At 36.1% G+C, this 26,456-nt stretch overlaps 1 protein-coding gene across 5 annotated transcripts; it reads left to right on the forward strand.

The window, feature by feature from the left end:
- The first annotated feature begins 1,640 nt into the window (after positions 1–1,640).
- Positions 1,641–26,389, forward strand: LOC136849820 (uncharacterized). Of its 5 annotated transcripts, none has more exons than XM_067123277.1 (10): positions 1,641–1,720; positions 2,600–2,677; positions 4,968–5,153; positions 7,254–7,387; positions 11,589–12,111; positions 12,260–12,427; positions 15,642–15,768; positions 20,104–20,312; positions 22,933–23,106; positions 25,746–26,389. In XM_067123277.1, exons 3-10 carry the CDS (start codon positions 4,984–4,986, stop codon positions 25,903–25,905), a joined length of 1,665 nt encoding a protein of 554 aa, XP_066979378.1. In that variant the 5' UTR covers positions 1,641–1,720; positions 2,600–2,677; positions 4,968–4,983; the 3' UTR covers positions 25,906–26,389. The 5 variants fall into 5 exon arrangements, with proteins under 5 accessions (XP_066979378.1, XP_066979380.1, XP_066979375.1 ...); XM_067123275.1 differs by lacking the exon at positions 1,641–1,720 and adding an exon at positions 2,309–2,326; XM_067123279.1 differs by lacking the exons at positions 1,641–1,720; positions 2,600–2,677 and adding an exon at positions 2,044–2,195.
- The last annotated feature ends 67 nt before the right edge of the window (positions 26,390–26,456 follow it).

Here is a 26,456-nt window from a genome sequence, read left to right on the forward strand (position 1 = left end):
AAGAACGTCACCACTGTGACCAGTTTTGCAGTATGCTAATTCGCTACATAATAACATTAAATTTACTTATGAATTAGAAAATAATAACCAATTATCCTTTTTAGACACCATCGTCATCCGTGAAGAAAAGAGATTTCATACTGGTGTGTTCCGCAAGAAAACCTTTACTGGTCTTGGGCAGAATTTTTACAGTTCGTGCTTTTATAATTTTAAATTGAATTCCCTGTCCACTCTCCACAGGGCCATAACACTTACATCCGACTGGCATCTTTTTCACAAGGAAATAGGTTTTCTCTATGATTATTTTAAATCCAACTGCTATCCATCCAATTTATTTTTAAAGTATGTTAAGAGAGCATTGATAAGTCCTTTTCACCCTCCTGCTACCACACACTTGGCACATAAATTAACATATTATATAAGTTTTCCGTTCACGCATGACACCTCTTTTCCTACCCAATCTAAAAAGGATTTTAACGAATTATTTTCCTGCAGTTGACGTGAAGCTCATATTTAAGAACCCAAGAACTATTGGCGGTATGTTTCGTCACAAAGAAAACTGCCCCTTTAATGCAGTCCGGTGTTGTTTATTTATTTACTTGCTGTCAATGCCATTTGTCAGACATACGTGGGAAACACACGCCGACTGCTTAAGGTCAGATGTGACGCACATATTGGCGTTAGCTTTCGCACTGGGTGCAAGTTGTCTAATCCCGAAACATCCAATATTAGAAACCACATAAAACTATGCAAAAGTAAAATAAACTATAATGATTTTAAGATTATACTAACTAGTCAACACGAACACCACCTCCTATTCTTGAATCGTTAGCGATCAAAAGCTTGTTCCTCTTTGAACAATCATTCCTCGTCCACGCCCCTGTATATAGCTTAAACCACACCCCACCTTATGTTTATTGTTTTCATACAGCAACTGAACTTCGAGGAATAAGGTCTGTTAGTAAAAATTTTCTATTTCTTTCTCTTTTTTTTTTTTTAACAATTTTATTTTAGGTTTACCTTTTTACTGATGTTTTACTTCATCATATTTTATTTGTACATATATCCTAAATCTTCTTGCTGTATTTGTATATTTTACTTTGTATTTTTAGCCTTGAGGATGAGACAAGGATCTCGAAACGTAGGCCGCCCTGAATAAAGGAAAACCATGTACCAAGCTGTCTGCTTTAGTGCCTTCTTGCTATTTTGCTGAGGAATAGCCTCGATTTCACACCAATATATATATATATATGTGTGTGTGTGTGTGTGTGTGTGTGTATATATATATATATACTGTATATATATATATATATATATATATATATATATATATATATATATATATATATATATATATATATTGTAGTGCAGAAGAAACAATTTTACTAAATTTTCCTCCAGACTAATAGTGACAAAATTGCTAGAGGTCTGGATTTTTCTTTTTTTTCTTTTCTTGAATAGATAAGATTATTAGCTTCCGGAAAACTAAGGATAAAAACAACGTAAAATATCATTAACCGTGTAGAAAACAGAAAAATGTAATTAATTTTTGTGTACAAATTGCACTGATAAAATGATGAGCAACTAACTTATTTTGATAAGATATTCTCATTTCATTGTTTCACAGAGTTGATATAAAGGTCAGTTACTGGAAAGCCCTTGTCCTCAAAACGCGTTACATCATCGACTATAAGGAAGAAGAAGAATCCCTGACGTTGAAGTAAAAATTTAATCATAATTATGGAAATAAATATGAAATAACAAGTGAAAATATAGTTTCAAATAAGAGAAGGAGTAATAAAAGACAATCTAAAACTAGAAAATCATTTCAAGTGATGATGGCCTTCGTTTAACTCGATCAGTAAAGTACGCTCGCAACTGTGTACGTTGATTGATCGTAGAGGAGAAGCACATAATAATAATAATAATAATATAATAATAATAATAATGAAAAGAAACATTAAATAACAGATGAGATGAAATCAGTGTCAAATTAGGTAATGAATAATAAACAGGAATTTAAAATGAGAAAATCCACCCCGACCCCCGTCCATCCCCCTAGGGACCACGAAGCTTCAACAACCACGAGTCGCTAACTCCATTTCGTATAATTGTTTTTATTTGAAATTCTCAGTAAACCAAACGTTGTGCCCAGTACTTAACCTTACGTCGACACTTTCACTTATCGATCAAAGGTAAATCGAGAATCAAGATAAATAAGGTAGTTTTAAGTAAATGGGAGGTCAATAGATGAAATTGCATCCGTAGACTGTCTGCAATTGATTGACCTGAGCTGACCAGCATAGGCCTAAGCTCTGATTTAACGGTTAGGGTCGCTATTTCTTGCTCTTTATTGCATATCGAATTACAAGGCAGCTCACGCTCTTTATGAGATGGTAATATATTGATATTCGTGCTTAGAATACAGTTGCGCCACCCGGCGTATGAACGTGGTCCTGAAATGTCAAGAGACGCCTTGATAAATGTACCTGTAGGCCGTGTGAAAACCTGCATTGTGTGTAACCTGTAGTTTTGCTGGGGTAGTTTTTATTCACTTTACTTAGAAATACAATTAATTTTCATTTATTTCCGTTGCCAGGCTAACGTAGGGCTAGTCGACCAGATCTAGTAAAGGCTACGTTAAACGTGGCTAGGCTACGTCAGGGCCAAGGCAGGCGTAAGTGACCTTAACTTAGGCCTATGCTGTTGTAGACGTTATTTTATAGTGTCTTAGAATAGACCTAGTATAGTAATCCAATTTTTATTAAGTGCATGAGCCATAGCCTAGATTTGGGTAGTATGTAAACGGAGGATTCGTTGGTAGAGGGGGGGGGGGTGTTCCACAGGGGCGCTAAGTGGCTCACTCCCTATTCTTAGGGCAAGTAATGCACGTCATGTAAGGTAAGGTTAGGTCAAGGTAGGTCTTTGAAATGCATACTATAGGCCTAGTTAAGGGATAGCATAGGCCAGACCATGTGACCTTTTGCATTGTATCCTGTGTTCGTTTACCATTTAGCTAGACCAATTGCAGGTGCAAGTAGGTTAATTGGTAATTCTAAGCCGTAGTTCTGTGGTGAGCTAGACTATGGCGATTGACGTTTTCCAATGTTATTTTACTTGCTTTACAAGAATTTAAAGTAATATTTTATAGGCCGGCTGTAACTAAATTGTAATTGACCTTTGAAGGCTGCACAATGGTAGATCTGAGCCGGCACTCCGTAGCGAATCCCCCACCCCCTCCAAAGCTAATACGGCAAAATTGTAACCAGTAAACACCCCAAAAAATACCAACCTAATGTACTCTAGGGGTGTTTATTGGTTACAGTTTTGCTGTATTAGCTATGGAGGGGGGCTCACTGCAGAATGTCGGCTTAGATCTACCACGCCGTGTAGTCTTCAAAGGTGAATTACAGTTTAGTTACAGCTGGCCGACAAAATATTACTTTAAATTCTTGTAAAGCAAGTAAAGTAACATAGGAAAACGTCAATTGCCATAGTCTAGCTCACCGCGGAACTATGGCTTAGAATTACTGGTTAATTTTATTTCATATACTACCACATGAGTATAACAAATTGGATAATGTGTATTTTGTTTTTAGGGGGGGTTAACCAGAAACTTGTTAAACATGTATATCCGAAATTTCCCTGAATATTTAATAAAGGATTTCCTTTATGGTTTCAGTTTTGAATAACTAAATGTTCTCCTGTAATTCCTTGCTCTTTAGCAATTGTACTTGCATTTCTTGAGTGGAGTTACAGTACTGTTGGGCAGGTTTTGTATTCTTGAATTTGGTGATTGGTATTGTGTGGCTGTCTTGGGTGCCATAGGCTAGAGAAGTTGAGGTTAGGTTTGGCCACTGTTGTTGATTATTTTGTATAGTTTTACAGTTAACTAATTTATTAGACCTGATCTGTATTGTGTAGTCTTGTATTTAGTTTTGGATGACACCCTGGGTTAGTATGTATTTCTGTGACTACCATTGTTGAATATTTTGTGCAGTTTAAATTTTTTAAACCTAGTTTAGTGAGTCTGTAGTCTATGCTTAGCCTTGGAAGACACCCTAGATTAGGTTAGAATCTATCCTGCTGATTACCGCTGTTGATTATATTGTACTTTTCCCACAGTTTTTGTTTCAGTTTTTCCTTTCAAATGTACTGAATTATTTTTTCCCTGGTGTACTGAAGTTTCATATTTTGACAGACTTTTTCAGTTTTTTGTTGGAAATGTATACAGTAGTTTTCTCAGTTGGGGTGCCAGTTTCAAAACTAAGAGTTTCTGGCAAAAGTAATTATATAAAAAGTTTAAAAAATATACTAGAAAAACTGTAATTTGGCACTGCTAATCATCCCAGTGCTTTGGTAGATTTTTACCAAGAACCTAACTCATCCTGACTGAGGTAGCCAAAGACATACAAAAAACAAATGGGTACTAAGTAAATTTACAAATCCTTTTGACATTAACCTGTAAATATTTTTATCCGAATGATTAGATTTTGAAGATTACTTGGTTTCAGCATTATAATTTTTTGTTCTAGTTAAGATTTGTTAGATCAGTGAAGTTAAAAGTGATGATAGTTTGGTTGGTTGATTTCGCTTCAGTATTAGGTCTGGTGCCAGAAGGCAGAAAAAGCTGCTCAAATTCATCTTAGCCACAGCAGAGAATTTTTTATTTGGAACCAAACTAGTTTTCATAAGAGATAAAGGTTCAGACGTAATGGAAAAGGTCAGGATGTTTGTAGTCCTTATTAATAAAGGGATTTTAATTACTAACCATGGTGACTGTATTTTCTACATTTTATTTGTATATAATCCCAGGGTTTAGTGAATTGTATTTGATATTATTCTGTGCCCTCCCAAAATGCATTTAAAATCTTAGTGTATTTGTAACTTGGTTTCATCCAGGTGACTGCTTTCTGTTGTCTTTTGCAGGTTTCACCCTGTTTTACCCATTTCATTCCCCATTACAGATACAAAACAGAAAATATGGGTGGCACAGGAGATTGGGATATCGAATCCTATCGTTCATTCTATGAAAGTGATGAACACTGGGCTCTAAAGAAGGAATTCATGGAAACCCACTACGATGCCCTACCAGAGGACCGCTTGGTTTGTTTGGCCCAAGTATATGCCAATATTGAACTTCTGGGTTGCAGGTAAGTTGTTATTCATGTTGAAATGTGGAATACCTGTTAGTAAATTCAACCCAAACAAAATTTGTCGTATAAAGTTTTGAATGATTTTGCCCATCACTAAATGTGTATTGCTGTCATGTTTAGGTAGAAAGATTTTCAAGGTAAGGATGAAAAAGTGGATGTGATTCTTTCTTATTTTTGCATACAGATCTTGTGAAACACAAACCACTGTTGTATGTAGCTAAACCTAAAATGGAAATGACAGTAAAATTATGATCATGCTTTTGGTCCAGAATTAAAACCTACAGTAGACTGCAGTGTGGTGATTTGATTAGAGAATCTGCTAGTCCTCTGGACAGCTTGGTGCTAGTTTGTTATTTCCAGTTATTTCAAAAACCCCCTTTCTGCAAGACTTGCTTTATGCCAGATTAGATTGCATGTGATTCTGTAAGGGTCAGATAGCACATACTGTTAGTGCATTGGTTGTCTCAGAGACAACTGTGAATCTGTGAAAAAATGAATGCCAAAGTAGCGTCACATTTTCCATAAGAAAAGTAAGTCACCCATGCGATACTTGCAAAAAACTCTCTATACTGTACCTTTGTTTTTTTTTCTTTTTTGTTAAAAGACATACCTCCGACAATTGTCAAGGTAGCCTGGTCAATTTTATTTCTTTTAGCAGCTAAATGATTTCTCTGTACAATGACATAAAAAAAATCCCCAAAATAAATTTGTGTTTGGAAGTGAAGAATATAATTTATGAGATATGGGAGAATTTTGCACTTCCCCAGAAAAATTTACTCAAAAATACTACTTGTGATAAAGGCTTCATTTGTTATCCATAGCACACCGAGATGAATTGCCTACTTATTGCAGAAGTTTTAACTATACCAAGGAAATTATGAAAAAATGAATGACAGTAGCTTCTCGTTTTTTTCAAAATAAGTGGCACTAAGTCAAATGTTCTCTCTCTCTCTCTCTCTCTCTCTCTCTCTCTCTCTCTCTCTCTCTCTCTCTCTCTCTTCTGAAGAAAAATCCAAAATTACACAAAACAAATAAATATACATGTTACATATGCATAAAAAATATATTTCTCTCTCTCTCTCTCTCTCTCTCTCTCTCTCTCTCTCTCTCTCTCTCTCTCTCTCTCTCTCTCTCTCTCTGAAAAAAGATAAATGATGTAAAAGTCTAAAGCTATTAAAAAAATAAACAAACATGTTACATATGTATAAAAAACATTCTCTCTTTCTTTCATAAAAAAGATAAATGATGTAATTATAGAATACAAATCTAAAACTATACAAAACAATTATACATACATGTTAAATATGTATGAAAAATATCAGGAACACTCACCAAAAACGATTCTCATCTTGACTGCTGGTTTGTGCAATTTTTTTTTTACGTTTGTGTATGTCATCAAAATGTGGACTTAAATTTTGATGATGTCTATATCCGTTATTGGTAAGTAAAAGAGTTAATTTCAGTATGCATGCTGTGTGAACTTACTTTGAGCATTGCATTATGAGTCACTACCTCAGATTAAGGTCAAATGGTGAAAATTGGCATTTTTTTTTTGTTTGTTTTAAGACTCTTGTTCATCCCACCTCCTCCCATCAATTGGTGCCACCGCCTGTTGAGCCGCCTGATTTTGTATTCCTTTTTCCATTTCTAAATAGGCTGGAATTTTCTGTTTAAAGTATTCTGTTTTCCCATACCACTACTGGTGTATTTAGGATCCTGCCAAACACAAGGCTAGCTCAGAAAGGCTTAAACTGTTTGAATAATGACATATAGACATGGAATTTCCTCCTCCCATTTATGGAGAGCTTTTGTTCAGGAAGGTTAGGAATGGTAAGGTCTTATTATTGTGGAGCATTGTGGATAGCATGGCCCTGGAGTAACCCATTGATATTATGGATTTTTGCCTCTTAAGTTTGTATTATCTGTTCAGTAGCCACATTGAAATTATAAGCTTTTTTAAAACATTGGTGCTAAAAAAACTTAGGTAATTTTAGAAAAACCTGGATTTATCTCAATTGGCAGTAGATATTTATTAATAGGAATCAACAAGAATCTTTTGACGAGGTTTATTTGAATTATTTTTTATTTGTGTTTCAGGTATCCTGCAAAAGTCATGGAGGAAGTGAGTTATTTAGCCCGTGGTGTTGGACTGGAGTACAAAGAAAGAAAGAAAACAAAACTACAGAGAACATTTGTTAAAGCCTCAGACGCTGCTGGGGCAAAAGTTAGAGGTACTCGTTAATGGTAACATTTTTTGTGTTAAATGATAAAATGTTCTTTTCCCTTTTTGTCCAGTTGTGATGTTCTCTTCAGTTTTGTAAGGATTGCAGATCTTATGGGGCTGTAGATTGGTTTTATCGGAAAATTGTAATTTTTCAGAATGATTTGTTTTGGTTTTCAGCACCTGTCAGTTTGTTTTTCCACAATTTTCCAAAGCCAGTGGTATTGCGCATTTTTTTTTAGAGACGAGTAGATATGTACTTTTATAAGATGCTGGGAGTGTCTATTTTTAGGTGCTTTTGATCTGTTTTTTCTAATCATAAAAACAAATTAATACAAAACCAAGTAATAATTATATTTTTAGGTAGTGGGGACATGCACTTATGGTATCAAGGCTTGGTATTAATAAATGCAGTGAAGGTTTATGTATCCTAACTACAATCGTTTGAAGTCCAAGTCCTGTTTGATTTTGTTTATGACTTTGCACTGGTGGTTAGCCACAATTTTAACTGTAATTCATAATTTTTCAAAGAAAATTATTATATTAATAAACAGTGCTACTTTCACATGAATTTTTCAAAGGATTTGAATAAATTCATGTAATTCACCCTACTTCAGAGCATTCTTGCTGAATCAGATCTACCAGGAGTGCACTACAGTAAGGATGCATTATGTAGGGACAAATTGAAGATTAGAAGAGAGTTAAAGAGCCAGTGAGTAACTTCAAAACAATCTTAAGTGAACCATTTAGTGATGAGACTGATATGATAATGAAGGTCCTTTGTGATCATCATTGGTAATCACAGTCACTTAATTTTTTTGTTAACTATAGTATATCTTGAATTCTGATTGGTTTAACTTCATATAGTCACGGGGGTTGCATAGTTTTGTAGGTTGCACTGGAGATTTTGGTAGGTTCAAAGCATTTCATGTTCTACTTTGTCAGACTTTTTTATTAAAATTAAAGAGCATCATTTTGAGTTTCTTTTTTGATCCTTACTTTATAAAAATTGTGTTGCATCACTTCACCACTGTGTGTCTGAAGTCATGTGAATTTGATGGGAAAAAAAGTGTCTTTTTGACATTTATGCTGTATTTTACTTAACTTACCAAAGAATATGATATGCTTTGATCCTAAAGACCAAAGTCATTGCTTAAATATTTCCAGGTTAAGATAATTCTGGAATACTTTTCATCTATACAGTACTGTAGTTCATTTCATAAAGCTGAGGTATAGCATGTACATGAAAAATATTTACAGTGCCTTTCTGCATTGTTCAAGATATCATGAGGCATTATTATGTAAGAATCATCACTCATATTTGTGTTTGTTGTTTGAATACCTTTAATCTTGGTGTCACCTTAATTGTACTGTAATCATGCAAGGATGTAAGCTCTATTGCTCAAGAGGGGGAAATGTTTGCATTTCACAAGTCGTTATGGCTGGGCATATACTTTGTATCCCATGTTAATCCGTCGGGTTTCAGTTGAATTATCTACTGTCTGTCATATCAGAATCCAATATGATATAATAGAGAAAAGGAATGCTTTCCTGGCAACTACCAGTTAACTTGACATTTTGATTTGGTCACTGTTATAGTGTGTGAATAGTGTTTTAAGTAAAAGGTATAGAGTGCATTAGAATGCAATTACAAGTTACTGCATTGAATTGTAACTGAAGCTTAAAGTTGTAGCCTTTCCAGGAAGATCATCAGTGCTGAAGACTTTAGACTTTGAGCCAGGACTGAATAAAAAGGTTTCCCCATATTAGACAAGGTGGAAAATTGTATAAAATAATCAGATAAATTCTGAAACTCCTCAAACTATTTAATTAATAAGGTACTCCGTTGACATCTTATGTAGAGGAAGTGTATCCATCACAATCCCCGATGCAGATTCCATGAATGGTTCATGAAAGAGCAAGCAAAATGGCATCCCAAATCTCTGAACTCTCCATAAATCTTATTACTAACTTTATTAAGAGAATAACACATTGGTAAAACCAGAAACACATGACCAACATCTAAAACAAGAATGTGGATGATCTAGAATTGAAATAAAAAAAGCAATTGACAAATGTCTGAGTAAATATGCAATGATGAAAAATATAAAACCCAATGTTACAGCCCCTTAGGGGGTTAGTGAAGTAGGTGTACCTTCAGCCCCCAGCTGCAGCCCCTTTTATTCCTCTCCTATATCTTCATTCATATTCTCTTCCATCTTACTTTCACCCTCTCCTAACAGTTGTTTCATCATTATTTCCAGCTCTAAATGACCTCATAGGTCTCAGTTCTTGACCTTTGGCCCAAATTTGATATTCCAGTTCCATTTCCAATTCCAACATTACAGTGAAAGTGCAAATTCAGATCAGAATAATTTCATTCAAAATTGAGAAAAGACCAGCAGGGCATTTACATGCAGTAGTGTGACAACTAAAAGAATAATGGCAGCACTTGATATGAGACTTATTGTCAGCTCGCAGTTAAGTACAAATAGAATGACCTGTTTTATGTGCAGGTCCCAGGTGATGCCACTGTACCTGTGGTACATTTTATTTGAGAGGTGTCATAAATGGTTGGACTTACATTCATTGGGAACTTTAGTTGTGGTGGATTGTGGTTTTTCTTGGGAGGAATGAATGGGACTCATCATTATCTAATTCATTATTGAGTCTCTGACCTTAACAGGTGACCTAATACACTTATTAGGCCCACACAAGTGTACAGTAATGGGTAATAAAAGGACAGAGAATATTGCATCAAATGCTACACAAAGGTCAATTCCCCTGCTATTTAGAAACTTTTTTTTCCAGCAATGAAGATGTAAGTAAAGGAGTTCTGGCAAGTCTCATAGAGGAAGTCTTGAGTATTAGTAGCGAGAAAATGGGGGAAATGATCAATTCTGCTCCTCCATGGATTTACAGTATTATATCAAGGAGATGGGAAACTGCCCTTTTTCATCTGAGGATTGGAAACATTTGACCCTAATATTACTGACAGCTAGGCAACCCCCAGCATTCTGTGATGAATGTTTGGTCCTGGTGACTGTGCAACACTTGCTGGTCAAGTGTCCCATTGCTGGGGAGCTAAGAAGGCATTCCCTCAAAGAATTTCAGGAGGGTAATGGCAGTTATACATGTGAAAAGAAGCGAAATTTAACCATGTGATGATTGTACATTAGTAGAATGAGCTGAACTCTTAACAAAATAGGTATAATGTTTTCTATAATGTCAGATTTTAAGTAATTGTGTACAGTCTTAGGGGCATTTATATTTTAATGTGTTATATGAGTATTGAATTTAATATTTCTCACTTTTTATATTTTTTGAAGTGTTATTTTATGACTGTTTGTACAGTATTTGTGTGGGAAGGAGAGAGAGAGTATTGTAAAAAAAATTGTTTTTCAGTATTGATGACCCTATTTGTTGTAACACAAGATATTTATTTTTAAATTGGTCAGTTACACTTAGTAGGTTTGGACTAGACTTTCCACAAAACCTGTAAACTACCACTTACTATACTTGATTTCAGACTCTCATTCTTACAAGCATATGCAATCAGTGGACCTCCTCCTTCAGTAGCAATTTAGATACGTATATATATATATATATATATATATATATATATATATATATATATATATATATATATATATATATATATATATATATATATATATATATATATATATATATAAATATACTGTATATATATAATATATTTATATTTATGTTTGTTTGGGTTGTGATAAAACAGTATGTACAGTACAACAATCCACAGTGTATATATATATGTGTGTGTGTGTGTGTGTGTGTGTACGTATGTATGTTTGTTTGTTTGGGTTGTGATAAAACAGTATTTACAGTAAACAAACCACAGCATATACCAGTCTTATGAAGAATCAAGTGATTTTAGAATTTAAACATTGCCATGGTATTCTTGTGAAGTAAATTACTAGTACAAGGAAGTAATCATGCATAAAACTTGTACTACAGCCTTAATTTTTTGTATAGCAGGCTGTTTGAGGCTTCATGGTGATTTTTTTATAAACTGATAAGTTGGAAGTATTTGGCAATGAATGGCAGTATTTCTGATTCAACTGTAAGTTGTTTTCTTGTGTAGAGTTTTGTTTTAGGTCATGGTATGACATGGAGAATAATTTTGTGTGCTTTGTATGACACCCCTTTCATGTAATTTTTATTTATTTTTCCAGGTCCAAAGGGACAAAAGCGAAAGAACCCTGATGAAACAGCTCCTCATGAACCATTACATAAGAAGAAGGTTGCTTTTGTTAAATCTCAAAGCTCTTCTAATGAACCTCTTGCCTCAAAGCCAGTGGCATTTGTTAAAGCTGAAAGTACTGCACGGGAACCTGCCTCAAGTCCAATTATGTCATTTATTAAGTCAGTAAGGGATGACAATGCCAGTGAAGAAGGTGAAGTGACTGATGACCCAGAAAGTGATAGAAAGGAATCCATGTCAGTGGATAAGTGCATGTCATTCATAAAGTCAATTAGAGGAGGAGAAAGTGAATGTAGTTCCATTAAATCATCAGCAGAACAGAGGGACTTGGCGGATAAATACAGGAAAGCTACGCAGCAAAACGTCAGACAGAGAATTACATATTCAGACAAAGAACCAGATACTATTGCAGTTGGAAGGGGTCTAGGTCGTGGTAGTTTCCGTACACCAAGAGGAAAGGGAGCCCCTGGTGGTGGACAATCCAGAGATGAAGGGTCAGTTATATTATTGTATTAAAATTCTTGGTGATTTATAGTTCTTTGTGTGATAAACCAGTTATCTTGTTTGTTAAAAACAAATATAGTCTTCAGCTTAAATTCATCCAATAGAAGTGTTGATATTTTATCTTTTATTTTTTTTCAGGAAATATGCAGCTCATTTAGCAGCTCTGATGAGGAGTACTGATCCCCTTTGTGATTTTATTCTTGTTCAGAGGGTCTATGCCAACACTGATAATCCATCGGCTATTTTAGAGCAGTCTGCAAACTTTTCTCATATGCCACTAGATTGTTCATATGATCAAAATGGACAGTAAGTATATTGTGCTGAATGCGTTACAGATATTAGATAATCTTCCACAAAAAATATAAATCATTGTCATTTGTATGCACATATATTTTTTCTTACAAGGATCCAGAACTTTGTCTTTATTTCTGCGGGGATACAAACCATAGCATTTTACATGGAGTCATTGTTCATGCATCCACTGGCCATTGAGCTTGGAAACAAGGGTATGCCATGTTGAAGATGGGGGATGAGTGGAAGAATGCTGTGACTCTATCAACGCTAAGTTCCTATTGCAGGGCAACAGTCCACCAGTATGTGATCTTTGTGGCATCCCCCTTACTGTGGAGCACAGTGATGGACTGTCCCAAGTTTTTTGAGGAGAGAAGACATCACTATATCTCAGGGACTCCAGGAATTATATAAGGTTCATCTTCCAGGACACTCTCAGGTGCCCCATGTCAGCGTCTAAATGTTTGTCTCCTCTTGGAGCGTCCGGAACCAGCTAAATCTTCCAGTTTCAGGCTCTTTGCCTCAGACTCTCTACGGCACTTCAAGTGTTCACTCGAGTTCTTGCTCCTATAGCTAAATGACTTCATTCAATAGGCATAAACGTCAGTCTATATCTGGATAACTTGCCTCTTTGATTCCCTTTGAGAGAAAAGTGCACGAAGGAATTGAATGTAACTCCCTCAGGAACTGGGAGTTATCATTTACCTTCAGAAGTCAGTTGGCCCCGTTGCAAGAGTTCCTCTTTTTGGGGATGAGTCTCAACTCTCGGACTTTTCGGGCTTTTCTGTCTGCCAAGAGAATCGCCAGCTGCCTTCAGACGGTTTGCAAGTTTCTAGCCCCTTCGTCTTGCTCAGCCCATCAGTGGATGAGCCTACTGGGGACTATTGTCCATCAAGATGTTTGTCAAGTTAGGCAAACTTGTCATGAAAGTTTTGCAATTCTTCCGCAAGGCCAACTGGGACAGGGAAACACAGCCGGACACCTACACTTTTCCCATCAACCCGAAGATCAAGTTGGACCGGCATGGTGGTGGTCTGAACGTAGATTTTCAGAAGGAAAGCCCTTCATCCTCTGAGCCCAGACCTCGACTTATGTTCAGATTCCTCAGTTCTAGGTTGGGTAGTCCTCTTGGGGAACCGAGAAGTTTCTGGGAAGTGGTTGCCGGAAGAACAGAACCTTCACATCAACTTTAGAGAGCCGAAAGCAATTCACTTAGGGCTTCAGTGCTTCTCGACCTTAGTTCATAACTAGAATGTGGTAGTCCATTCAGACAATATCACAGCCCTAACATACACATGAAAGCGAGGCGGCACTCACTCATTTTCTCTCTGCCAGACAGCAAGAGACCTCCTACTGTGGACAGATCATATCGAGTGAGTCTAGTCACTCGATTTATTCAGGGCGAACGAAATATTCTGGCGGACGAACTGAGCCGTCGAAAAGTAGGTCCTTCCCTCCAAGTGAACCCTGGATCCCCTGGTCTATCAGAATCTGCGATACTGTGGGGTAGGCTGACATTGGAGCTGTTTGCCACCTCAAGGAACCATTGCCTTCTTCTCTTTTGTTCTCAGGCCCTGGACCCTCTAGCATGGGTAACAGATGCCATACTGCAAGATTGGTCCCACTTGGACCACTAAGCCTTTCCGCCCTCTCATGGACATAAGGGCACAAACACAATGGGGTTTTCTGCTAAGTCATTTCCAGCACTGTACTCCCATTAGTGGACAGGGCTTGTCACCGACACTAAACCATTGAAGTGCTACCACGATTTTTTAAATAAAGGCTGTTGCACGAGTTAGAAACTATAGCTATGTAATTACTTGGTAAGTAGATTTGAAACTTAATTTTATTATGAAAATGTCATTTTTATTTTAAAAACCTCAAAATTCAAACAGTAATTAGTAAAGGCCATGCATAATTATTGTTTTGCCACATCTTATTTTTAATATTATTCAGGATAAAAGTCATAGTCTTGTTCAAGTAACATGAATTTTATTCCTTGGGTTAAACTTACTTTGAGTAATGTTGTGACTTTTATTCACTGACTGACCGACTACATTATCTACTAGGCTGCTGTTTTTCTTATTATGAATGCTGTTCACAAACTTGAACATCTTATGGCACTTCCTTATCTGTATTTCTGTGCTCGCATATTGTGAAAAAGTAAAAGATGCTGGGCAAAAGTCAACCAAGCTTACAACACTCAGCCAACAAAAATTATCACCACATAGTAAATACTAGGCCCCAATAACTGTAAATCCTGGTAAAAAAGTAGTAAATTCAGTTGGCAAAATTAATGATATTCAAGCAGAAAACTGACTGAAGGACTGATTGTGTAACACACCGATAAGGAACTTGAAGTAAATTATGAAAAATGACTCGGTTACTTTACAATTACTGGAAAACATTCAGCCTGACAGATAGAAGCAAAACTGAGTTATTTCCGTAGTTTAACACGGAAACAAAATGCTAAAATATTCAGAGTAATTCCGTAAGGGAAACGGGTGAAATGCCTGATTCTACAATGCACACAAAGTTAAACAGTAAAATACACTTTAAAAAAGAAGAAAAGATAAAAAAATAAAAGAAAAATTTAAGGGAGAGGTCAATATAATGAAATCTGTTACAAGAGGCAATCTGGGAGACCAGCATATAGAAGTTGTGAATGCAAAAATATTGCACTACAGAATGAGTGATGATATGTAGCAACACATAAGAATTCAGACTTGCTCACTTGGGGATGTTTATTCGTGATACTACAGGTTGGTGCTACATAGATATCTTACACTGATATAAGGTATGTTAACATTAATAGGGTTGGATTGAACAATTATATGTCAGATCTTAGCACCTAATGTTTGGAGTTGTGTCCCAAACTATTTGTATAATGCTATGTGTTTATTTGTGAACCCTTTAAACATAGCAAATGTTGAAAAGATTTTGCTTGATTATTAGTAACACTCATAATTTAAAATCGTGGTGGAGGAGAGATATAATTTAGAAGACATGTGATCCCAATGATAATTTTATGCTGTAACCATTATAGGGAAGTTTTAAAAAATGTTAATACAGCTCAGCATTCAAATTTTGAGCAATTTTCATAGCTACCATTATCCCATGAGGAAATCATGCAACCTTAAGTTTTGCAAGTTTGTGCAATTTTTGGTGTTGAAAAGTTTTCCATGTTGCAGCTGCTGTGATAAGTACTCATGACTTCTTTTCTTTTCAGCCGTTGTCGCATATCAATAAACGGGATCAATGTTGCATCTGCAAGGGCTGAAAATAAAAAAGCATCAAAAGATGCAGCTGCAATAAAGGCGCTGGAGATACTAATTAAACGATGTTTTACACTAAGAGTAAGTGTCTGCTTTGATATCTGTACTGTTGTGTATATGACTCACTGTTTATTTTACAATTTGCAGAGACTGGCATATGCAATGTGTTGAGTTTTGGATGGCAGAATTTTATTCTTGCTTCACTATACTTTGCTTATTTTTAATAAAATGAAAATAATAAATTTAATTATTTTTATTATTATTATTTTAATGGTTCCACCTCATCATGGTTTGAAAAGCTTGAATAGCCCAAGAATCCAGTAAATTCCCATCAGCATAGTCGAAGGTCAGGGTTGCCCAGAAGGCCCATCGTGAGTTGGTGAAGTCCAAGTGGCTGATTTCTCAATGAAGGCAAATTCAGAGCAGAGGTGGAGTAAGGTTATTTTAGGGAGATTTAGTGCATCCAGACACCAATATCTCAGATAGAAAGTTGGATGCATTTGGAGATAGAAAGTTGGATGCATTTGGAGAGAGAGCACCAATTTCATCATCAGCTTTCTTTGACACAGCACTTTAGTTTACTTAGCCTTCTTATTTGCATGACAAAACCTAATGCATTGGGCTCTCCTAGGCACTACCAGGGGTTTTTGGCTAAAGTATGTGTTTCCCAGAATTCAATCACTGTTGCTTTGCTTGTACAGCAAGTAGGTACAGCAAGACATCCTTTCCTAGCATTGGTAGATGTTTGTTTCTCTCTCAAGAAGTTCACTCAATGGACAGGCTCCTACATTACCCTTGAACATCACTGACTCTGTGATACCCTAGGAGGATTTCTTCCTATCTTATAGAATCCTCCCAAGACAGTCTTCTTGGCATGAGGGACCCCTTTTTCTAAAGGAAACCAGAGTTGGCTAAAGTTGTAGGCGCTGACTGATCTTTTACAATTTACCTCAAAAGAGCTCAGCCAAGTAGATGTTTACATGATTGTGGCAAGCATTAGAGTTGGTAGTATTATGTGGGTGAATGCTTACTGACTTTCTTGTCTGCCTTAGGCTTTCTTTTAGGACAGCTATGCGGAGGTGCCAGTTTCTTGTAAGCTTCCAAGGGGAGACATTCTATACCTGACTTACATTCTTCCATATGAAACCTCATTAGCACAGGAACTCCAAGTTACTCATTTAGTCTCGCTCTCCATGAATGACTTCCCTCAGGTTTTGTGCCTTCATGAGTCATCAACCAGTTCAGATAGTTCCCTTGCCTGAAGGGGCAATCAGGCATTTATCCTCTGTTTTTTTTTGTTCACTTGTTTTTTTCGAAAAGTGTGTAGGACAGGCTGATGGGAAAGCAAAAGTTGCTTGGTGGATTATCAGGAAAGTGCCTTCGTCTTTACCTAATCTTATCCTTCTGAGCATTTTATAATTTCTAAATCCATCCTGACTGTCCTCCCCCAGTTGTTATGGCAAACCTGGCAGATTTCTTATTTGCCTTACAAGGTGTGCCGGCCCCACCTTGTTGACCAGTTGCTTCCGGCGCTTTTTTCAATGACATGTGGTCACATTTATAAATACTTTCTACAGAATTTTTGTAAATGATGTAATTACTGTTGTTGATGGTATTTTGGCTTATTCTGTTTTTTACAATGTTATTGTTGTTATGGACCTATTTATTAGTTTTGCTACTGGTTTTATGTTGTTAATGATTCTTTCGGGAGGGATTGAGCTCAACCATAGGCCTGAACTCATTATAGTAAGAAAAATTTCAAAATACTTTACTCAAATATTTAAGGCTTAAGGTCACATTTTCATGATCTCCAGAGTTGTGCCCATAGCTCCTTTTTTATGTTTTTATCTGGGTCTCTTGTAAGCAGCAACAAGTCAAAGGTTGAGTTTTTAATCCCATGATTTGATGGCCTGATTTTATTTATCATCGCAGCATCCCACATGCACAAGGTATTGCTGTATATCTATTTACCGTCAGAAAAATTCAGAGTACAATTGCCATGAAGTTCTTTGTTTTAAAATTTTCAGTAGATTCTACAAAGTTTACATGTTTTCTGTTTACCTCAATCCAAGTAACAGTGATTCTATGTATGACTGTTTCCTGGAAAGGATTAGTATGGCTCAGTATCAGAATTCAAAAGCTTCATTCGTTATTATGGTGACTGTAATGCAAAGCATATTGAGTGGCTAAATTCAAATTAAACAGATCAACATGGCCGGTCTGCTTTTGAGTTCTGTGTCTCCTCTGATGTTGTCCAGCTAATTGAGGAACCCACACATATTTCTGGTAATAAATTAGACCTCATATTCACAGATGTCCAGCTATTGTCAACTCCAAGGTCTGTGAATATACTGTATAGGCACTTCTGATCAATGTGCCATTGAGGCGGACATATCTGTCAGTCAGTATATTCCTAATGCCACCATTGGAAAAAAGGTCTGGCTGAAAACTAGAGCCAATTGGAACTGCGTTATTGAAGCTTGTCAGGTACTTAATGTTTCATATGCTATATTAGATCCTAATTCCAAGAAGAAAGTTAAATGAAATGCTGATGGATGTTTTAATAAGCTATGTCCCTAGAAAGTTCATTAAATTCAGGACAAATGCCCAGCCATGGTATGATGATATATGTAGATGAGCTTACCTGCATGAAAATTAAACTTATTTTTGTTGAGTCTTTCCGTGCTGTGACTAGAACTTACCATACAGCTGAGAGAAATTACAATAATTCCTTGAAGAGGAAACTTGAAGGAATTACTCAGCCTCATCTGTGGTGGACCAAATGGGCATCATCTATCTTCGGGTCAGGCTCACCTTCCATTCCACCGCAACAAACAGATTATGGTAGATTGGTTACTGGCCCCAAGGGAAAGGCTGAACTGCTTCATCAAACTTTAGAAGCTAAGCAATCAGCTGAGGATGTCCCTCTCCCTGATACTTGTCATCCTGAATCTATTCTTACAAAATTTGCATTTCACTCTAGGGATGTTAAGAAAATTGTGGATAATCTTGATAGCTGGGGTAGAGAAGATCCTGATGGTTTCTTCCTTTCGTTTTTTAAAAAAGTTTCTAGTGTGTTGCCTCCCAAGATCAGTACATTCTATACATTTTCATCTTAGCAGATGAGTGCAAGCTTAGTAATACAGTGCCTGTTTCAAAGAGTGGCATATCTGCAGACTGCAGTAACTACAGGCCAATTTCCAGCATGCCGATGGTGCAACACTTGTGGGTGTAGTAAAGTCTCCACTTATGAGAAGTGAAGCTGCCCTCAGCCTCACACGGGACATGAACCAGAGCTTGAATGGTGTAGTTGGTGGGGTATGAGGCTGAACTCCAGTAAAATGAAAACTATTGATTAGCAGATCTCGTACAGATTTTCCATCCCATCCTCCCCGTCAGGTGGATAGGACTTTGCTGAGTGAGTCTAAAACTTTAACTATTCTAGGTGTAACTTTTGACACATCTTAGTTTTGAGAAACATCTAATGGGAGTTTCAGCAAATTCTGCATGAAAGTTAGGGATTGTTTGTAAGGCTTCATATATTTATAACAGTGATAAAGTCAGTGCAACCTGTTTTAGGTCATTTGTGCTTCCTTTACTAGAATACTGTTGTACGGTGTAGATGTCTGCTTCTCCCAGAGATTTATCTCTTTTAGTTAGATAGAGTTGTCTGTGATGGTATGTTTCTTTTTCTTAATTTAGCAGTTATGACTTGGACCATTGATGGGTGGTCTCGTTTGTCACTTTTTCATAAGTTATTTTAATAGCGATCTTTCATATTCACCACTGATCCATGATCCCCTTTCCCGGCCAAGAGCAACCAGATTCACTGAACAGCAGCACTAATTTGCAGTAGATGTGCCTTGCTGTCAAACTTCTCAGTTTCAGAGGTCCTATATTCCTCACACTGTTGGACTGTGGAACAGTCTCCCTGAGGAAGTCGAGTACAGTAATTGGAACTTCAAAATTTCAAGTGGAGATGCAATGCATTAATACCCTAATGCTATTCTCCTTGCATTTTAATAAATTTTTATCTTTATTTATTTTTTCTTTTTAATAAGTGAGATCTCTCCTCTCTGTATTTCCCTTTACCTTCTCCTACTTCCTATGAGCACCATATTCTTTGGAAGCTTGAATTTCAAGTAAATGGCCCTTGTGGGCTTGTTCCATATGAATAGGGTTCATCTTGTGAATAATAATAATAATAATAATAATAATAATAATAATAATAATAATAATAATACAATTTTAGTTGTGTATTGGCATGATTTGATGAACATTTCATTCTTATTCCTTTTATTTTTATATTTAGCAGATGCTCAATCTGTCTCATTTCATACACAATGTATATGAAATGTAAATTCCTGGTGAAAACGAAGTGTGTAGTTACCATTTTGTGTTTTTATCATTCAACAGATTCTTAAACTCCATTCATCAGTTGAAGAAGTTTCATTATCAGAGGTATCATCTGAAAATAGTGCTTCCTCCAGGTTAACCAGTAAACATGGAAGCTCTGAAGACACCCCAATTGATGATTCCAGTATTGGTAGTAAGCTTCTGAAAATGATGGGTTGGGCAGGTGGAGGTCTTGGAAAAGATGGAAGTGGTATATCAGAGCCAATCAAGTAAGGAAACCATCCTTATTAGTGGTCCACAAGTAGTGTGTGGTTGGTAATGTAAATGCTATTCTTTGTGAGTACTACTACTCAGTGTTCTGGTTAGTCAAATATTGACTAAATTCTGAGGTATTGTTGAAGATCAGAGAAATCAGGAAGTTCTTTTGGAATAAAAAATAAATGTTCATATGTTCAGTATGGACATCACCACAGTAGCTGTAACAGCATAAAAACAGTACAACAATATAACTTTTTGTCATCATCTCATACACATGATGAGTAGGGCCCCTGTGAAAATGTGCCACTCGTGTCTTGCAATCTCCACCCATCTCCAGCCTCCATGTTCAGTTCTCATCCAAGTAGTTCTGGGTCTTCCAACTTTCTGGTGCCCACAGGAACCCAGCTGACACTGTCATATACTATTCTTCCAGGTGTTTTGTATAGGACATGCCTAAGTCATCTCCATTTCCCTTCAATCTTCTTGCAGCTTTATTCTCAAATCAACAAAATTTTTTAGAAAAAGTTTCACTGTCTTGCCATGATTCATGTCTCTATAGCAACACAGATCATACTAGACATGAGTCATCAATGTATGTATGCAATTTATATTTATTTGATTTCAAGATCTTTTTCAAGCTGCCTGTTATTTGAGTTGTTGTGTTAGTCTTCCACTAAATTCCATCTCAAGAGAACCTGTATTAGATAATATTGTTCCTAAATATTTTATACATCCTCATTAATCCTTTATCTGTCTAATGCTATTTCATCCCCCTATTTAAGACTTTCAAATTACTTTCATTTACATGCATATAAAAGAGAGATTAAAACTATAGCACAATAATATTAATGAAAATAATGTAAATTAATAATCGTTCTCTGTGGAGTTTGTCTGATTTAGAAAGTATGGAATTGCTCTATCTTTGATTAATATAAATTTGTTCCCTTTCTTGGAGTTTAATTACAAAATAATGAATTAAATAAGCTGGGCATATGCTCTTTTATAACAGTGATGACTGTTAGTGTCTCTCTCTCTCTCTCTCTCAAGTTTCCATTATGCAGTAGTGAATTTACCCAAGTAAGAGGTAAGTCTGGCATATTTTAAAACAGTAAACCCCCACTGTCTGTACATTGTCCTGGTCACTGTGCAGACTGCAATATGGGTACAAGATATCTCTCACAAAAAATTGTTTGAATGAAGAAACTTCTTTATAAATAACCACCCTCCTAAATTGTCTATCCAAAAATTGTCTTTATACTCCTTCACATCATAATAGATGAGTTGACGAAGTACTTGCATCTTCTTTTGGAGTTGTACAGCCCATGGGGTTACAGGTACTCTTAGAGAAGTCAGACCTACTAGCCTAATCCACACAGGCAGTGTACCTGGGTATACAGATCAGCACTACAATAGAGATGGTCCATCTTCCAGTTTTGTCACCTTAGACTAATGTTCAAGTTTTGGCAGGTCTTGCTAGGTCATATGGTGCCATTAGAGAATCTGGCCTTGTACTCACTTCTGAATTTGCTCTGCTATTGCCTTTGTATCTCCATGTTCTGTACACTGACCATGGAGGACCCTCTTCAAAATCATGTTATGGCAAGATCAACTGAATCTGTTGAAAGGGTTCCTGTTGGTCCCACCTGAGCCTGAGCTTAAGATGTTCTTAGAAGCTTTGTATGATGGTTGAGGTGCCCATTTGGATTCACAGTTGAAAGGGAGATATTCTGCAAAGGACAGATGCAGGCACATGAACTGTTTATAACTAAGGCAGTCTTCCTATACATCTAGGCATTTGTGACCTTGTCAGGATTTGTGTCAGGGTCATGGCTGACAACATGAAATAGCATACCTTAAACATTTGGGAGAAACAAAGTTGGAGACTCTTTTCATGCTTGCAATATAAATATTCACTTGGGCAGAAAGGCACGAGGTCAACATTATGCCAAGGTCTATTCTGGTAGTTTGAAATATTGTGAAGGATTCTCTCAGCAGGGCTTAGCATGCCCTTCCTTTGGAGTTGTCTCTTCACTTGGATATTTGCAAGGCCCTGTGGCACATTTCAGGGAATTTTGTTAGTCCTAGGAGTAACATAAGGTGCACCATATGGTTTATTATTTCCCTTAAATTAAGTAGAGCATGGTATGGAGATCACTGAGTGCACTCAGGTTAACCTAGACCTGGTTAGTTATAAAATTCCGTGTAGGTTCTGAGCATCCAAAAATGAACATTTAGAGATTTATATTCAGTAAAGGTAAATATTTAGATTTATATGAATTAACGATAAATATTTATTTTTAGGATAAAAACATGAAACGTAAATTTTAGTAAAATATAATAAGCATGCAGGACTGATAAAACTAGTATGTGCTTCTTCATTTATTGGTACAGTATTATTTTTAAGTTACTGGCTAATAACTTTTATGTTTATAAAAGCCTTTGGCTGCTTATTTCCATTAACCATTGCATTTTTTAAAGATTACATTTTTGGAGGTGTTTACAATTATTACTGTACTGAACTATTGTGAAAAAATTTTCTGTTTTGTTTCAGTGCTCTTAATGAAGGATATTTAATATTATGCAATCAAATTTAATATTATGCAGTTAATTTTATTTTACAAAATTTTCCAGGCCTCAGCATGTATTTGGACGGACAGGTCTTGGACATGAAGGCGAACAGGGGGTAACTAAAGTTTTCAAGACAAGAATCAGGGGCATGTTACAAGATTATTTACGGGGTAGTGATATGAGTGACCTTGCTTTTTCACCTCTGTTTTCAAAAGAACAGCGAGCAGAAATTCACAAGTAAGTTTTGAGAGGTTCATACAATATTTACATTATCTTGGAAACGGTACAACCATCCTAATGATGAATGTTTGTCAATACTGGTTAACTTGACTGCAAGTTAGGCAGCAGGCCATAATGAGGTCTTGAGAGCCAGATGAGGAAGGAGATAATGTGGATGTCAGCAGCATCTGGGTGCCTTTGTCTTTTACCAGCAATGGTGACTAAAAATTGTCAGATATCCTTCTTGATTATTTTCTATACATTTCTTAGTTGTGGACTTCTTTATTTGACTTTAATACATGTGCTTGGCCAGCCCTGTGAGTGTTTGGTGTTTTACCTCAGTGGTTTAGTTAGTGACTTTTATCATCGTCATGAATGGTTTTACAGTAGGTTTTTCCTTTATGAGTTTGAACAAAAAATGATTGCTCCCTACTCTTCCCTGTTTTGTGCTTTCATTCTGAGCTCCCATGAGATCTTGAGCCTTCATTATCCCATTTTCCATGATTTCCTGGCCCTTCCTACAGGACTTCGTCCTGTTACTTCAATATCCACTGCCTTTCTGAAAAACTGTTCCTCATGCCATCATGGTCAAACCATCGCAGTCTTTTTTGCAGCTTCTTGATATCACATCTGTCCACTAAGTCCTTATTCATAAGATCTTCCTACTGTATTTTAGAAATGAATCTTAACAGTTCATGGTCACACATTTTCAAATTCTAATTTTTCCATGTCAGTGCCCAAAGAGTATTACAGACCCATGCACCCATATTGAGTCTTTCCCATCTTCTACTAATGGTACATTTTATTTATCGGAGTGTAGCTCTCTCTCCATCTCATTCATGTTTCAGCGACCATTCTCTTAACTCTTGCTTCACAGTCCAGTCTGGCCATAAGGCAATACATATGCAGTGCCTCTTTCAAGCCCTGCCCATCTAACAAAACGAGTTCTCAACACCTATCTTTCCTCATTTTCTTTTGTAATGGGTTGTGGGCATCAGAAATCTCTTATTCTGTGTAGATTTTGTAATCCTTAGCATCAGTTGTAACAGCAGCTTTTACATTTGTATACATTATAAAGTTTATGCCCTACACCATTCCCGCAACAACCACCTGGCCACTTTTCTGTATATACTTTTTCCTTGGCTTCCTTTCCAGTCACTGTAAGCTTTGTTTTGTGTATAATGATTTTTAGCCCTCACTCTTCTGTTACTATAATAAACAGTGAAAGGATAAATGCCAATTTTTGATGGATGACAGCATATATTTTCAATTCTGATATTGTGGCACTTTCTTCATTAGTCTAGTGTTAAGTATTAGTTTCTTCAAGAACCACAAATATAAGGTATATTTCTCTATATTCACATGGTAAGTTTTCTGTAGTTACCTCAGTATAAACACTGACATTTTGTTGATCTATCCAGCATGAAGCCAAACTTAGTTATCAATTGTAACTTTTCTCAACTTTTTCTGCAACTTCGCCCATTATTTTCATAGCATGATCAAGTAGGGTTTCTTTTGTAATTTTGTAGTACATCTCCATTTCCTACTACTCTGAGGCTCTTTTTCCCACTCTTCTGCTTTAAGGTTTTCATATTCTAGTATCCTACTACTCTGAGGCTCTTTTTCCCACTCTTCTGCTTTAAGGTTTTCATATTCTAGTAAGCTCATGGATGACTGGTTTTCTTACTGCTTTTATCACATTGTTATTGCAGATGGTCCTGGGACTTTTACATTTTTCATCTCCTGAGGACCTTTGTAACATCTTCACCTGTCATTATCTCTGTTGATCCTGTTACATCAGTGTCCTTGAGCATATAATAATTTTGTTTTTTTTATTCACAAGATTTTCAAAATACTAATTTCATCATTCTAGTATCTATTTTCAAAATTAGTTTTACCTTTTTTTTTTAATCTTCTTCAGCCATTTTGGTGTCCTGAATATTTTCCTCATCCTCTATGTGTTGAAATCTGGTTTCCATTCCTCCTCTTTGCCATTGCAACCTGCCTTTTAGCCTTCCTCTTTTCCTTGTATACATCTCTCCCCTTCCCTGCCTGTTCTCTGTGAGAACTTGAAGGCTCTTTTCTGCAATTACCCTTGTAAAAACTCTTTTCTGCAATTACCCTTGACTTTTTTGTTTTTTTCCAATGTCACCCTGCATACTACTACTACTACTACTACCACTACTACTGTCTCTTGCATGCCTTCTTTCTGCATGTTTCACCAACCACTGTCTTTGTATGCCTTCTTTCTGTGCTTTTCATCAACCACTTTTTGATGCTATATTTACAGTCACTTTTTCTTGATATTTTCATTGTGCAGTACACTTATATTTACTTTTCTGACTGGCTAGGGAAAGATTGATATATAATCTATTACATGAGTAATCGTGTTACAGATGTTTCCAGGTACAGTATTGTAATAGCAGGTGAGATTATGCAGGATAAGATCGTAAATTTTCAAAGCTTTGTGGTAAGCAGCATAAAATGAAGTACAGTAGCCTTCAATGAGGAAATGCATTTAACACCCATTTATCATGTGACATTTAGTAAAAATATCTCATTTTAACTTGAAAATTTCATCGATCATTGTACAACCATCAATTTTTCTTAATTTAATTTTTTATTATTAACTGTTGCATCATCTTGCTTCATTTCAGAATGGCACGGACAATGAAATTGAAGAGTCACAGCCATGGTAAGGGTGAAAATCGTTTTTTGGTGATTTCTCGCAAGTTTTCACCAAAACAGCTGCTATATCGACTTTTACAAGAGGGACCCACAGACAAATATGAATTAGTGGCTCCAGGAGAAAACTAATGTACAGTATTTAAGGTGCCCAAGTTATTTTGACCAGTTATTTTATATGTACGTATTATATATAGTTACTTGTACAGTATAGAATATATTAAGAATCACAGAGTATGCATTGCTGATGTGTGAAGTCAGTAATCCAAGTGTCAAGACTAGCATTTAATCTTGCATGAAATTTTCATGACTTTAAATATGCAGAAATTATGTGTACAATAGAAAATACAAGAAATGTAGTTAGTTTCACACCTGTCAAGTTATTCTCATTGTATATATAACATATATTTTGTTACAATTCAGTTGAAAAGTCCAAAGTTTTAATTGGCAGTTACTAAATCATGTTCAAAAAGTTACTGATGCATTATTAGGAAATCTTACGTGATAATCATAAACTGTAAAGTATAAATTTATAAAATGGCAGTGTTTACATTAAAATAAAGGTGTAAGTAAAACAAATGGGTTAATACCCATTTGTTCTTTTGAACACAGATAATTAACTTTTTCAAAGCCATATTGAAGGTGGTGTTGAAAGAAAGACGTTATTCATAAAAAATAGTTTT

The sequence above is a fragment of the Macrobrachium rosenbergii genome, chromosome 21, assembly GCF_040412425.1.
Source record: "Macrobrachium rosenbergii isolate ZJJX-2024 chromosome 21, ASM4041242v1, whole genome shotgun sequence".
Classification (NCBI taxonomy): domain Eukaryota; kingdom Metazoa; phylum Arthropoda; class Malacostraca; order Decapoda; family Palaemonidae; genus Macrobrachium; species Macrobrachium rosenbergii.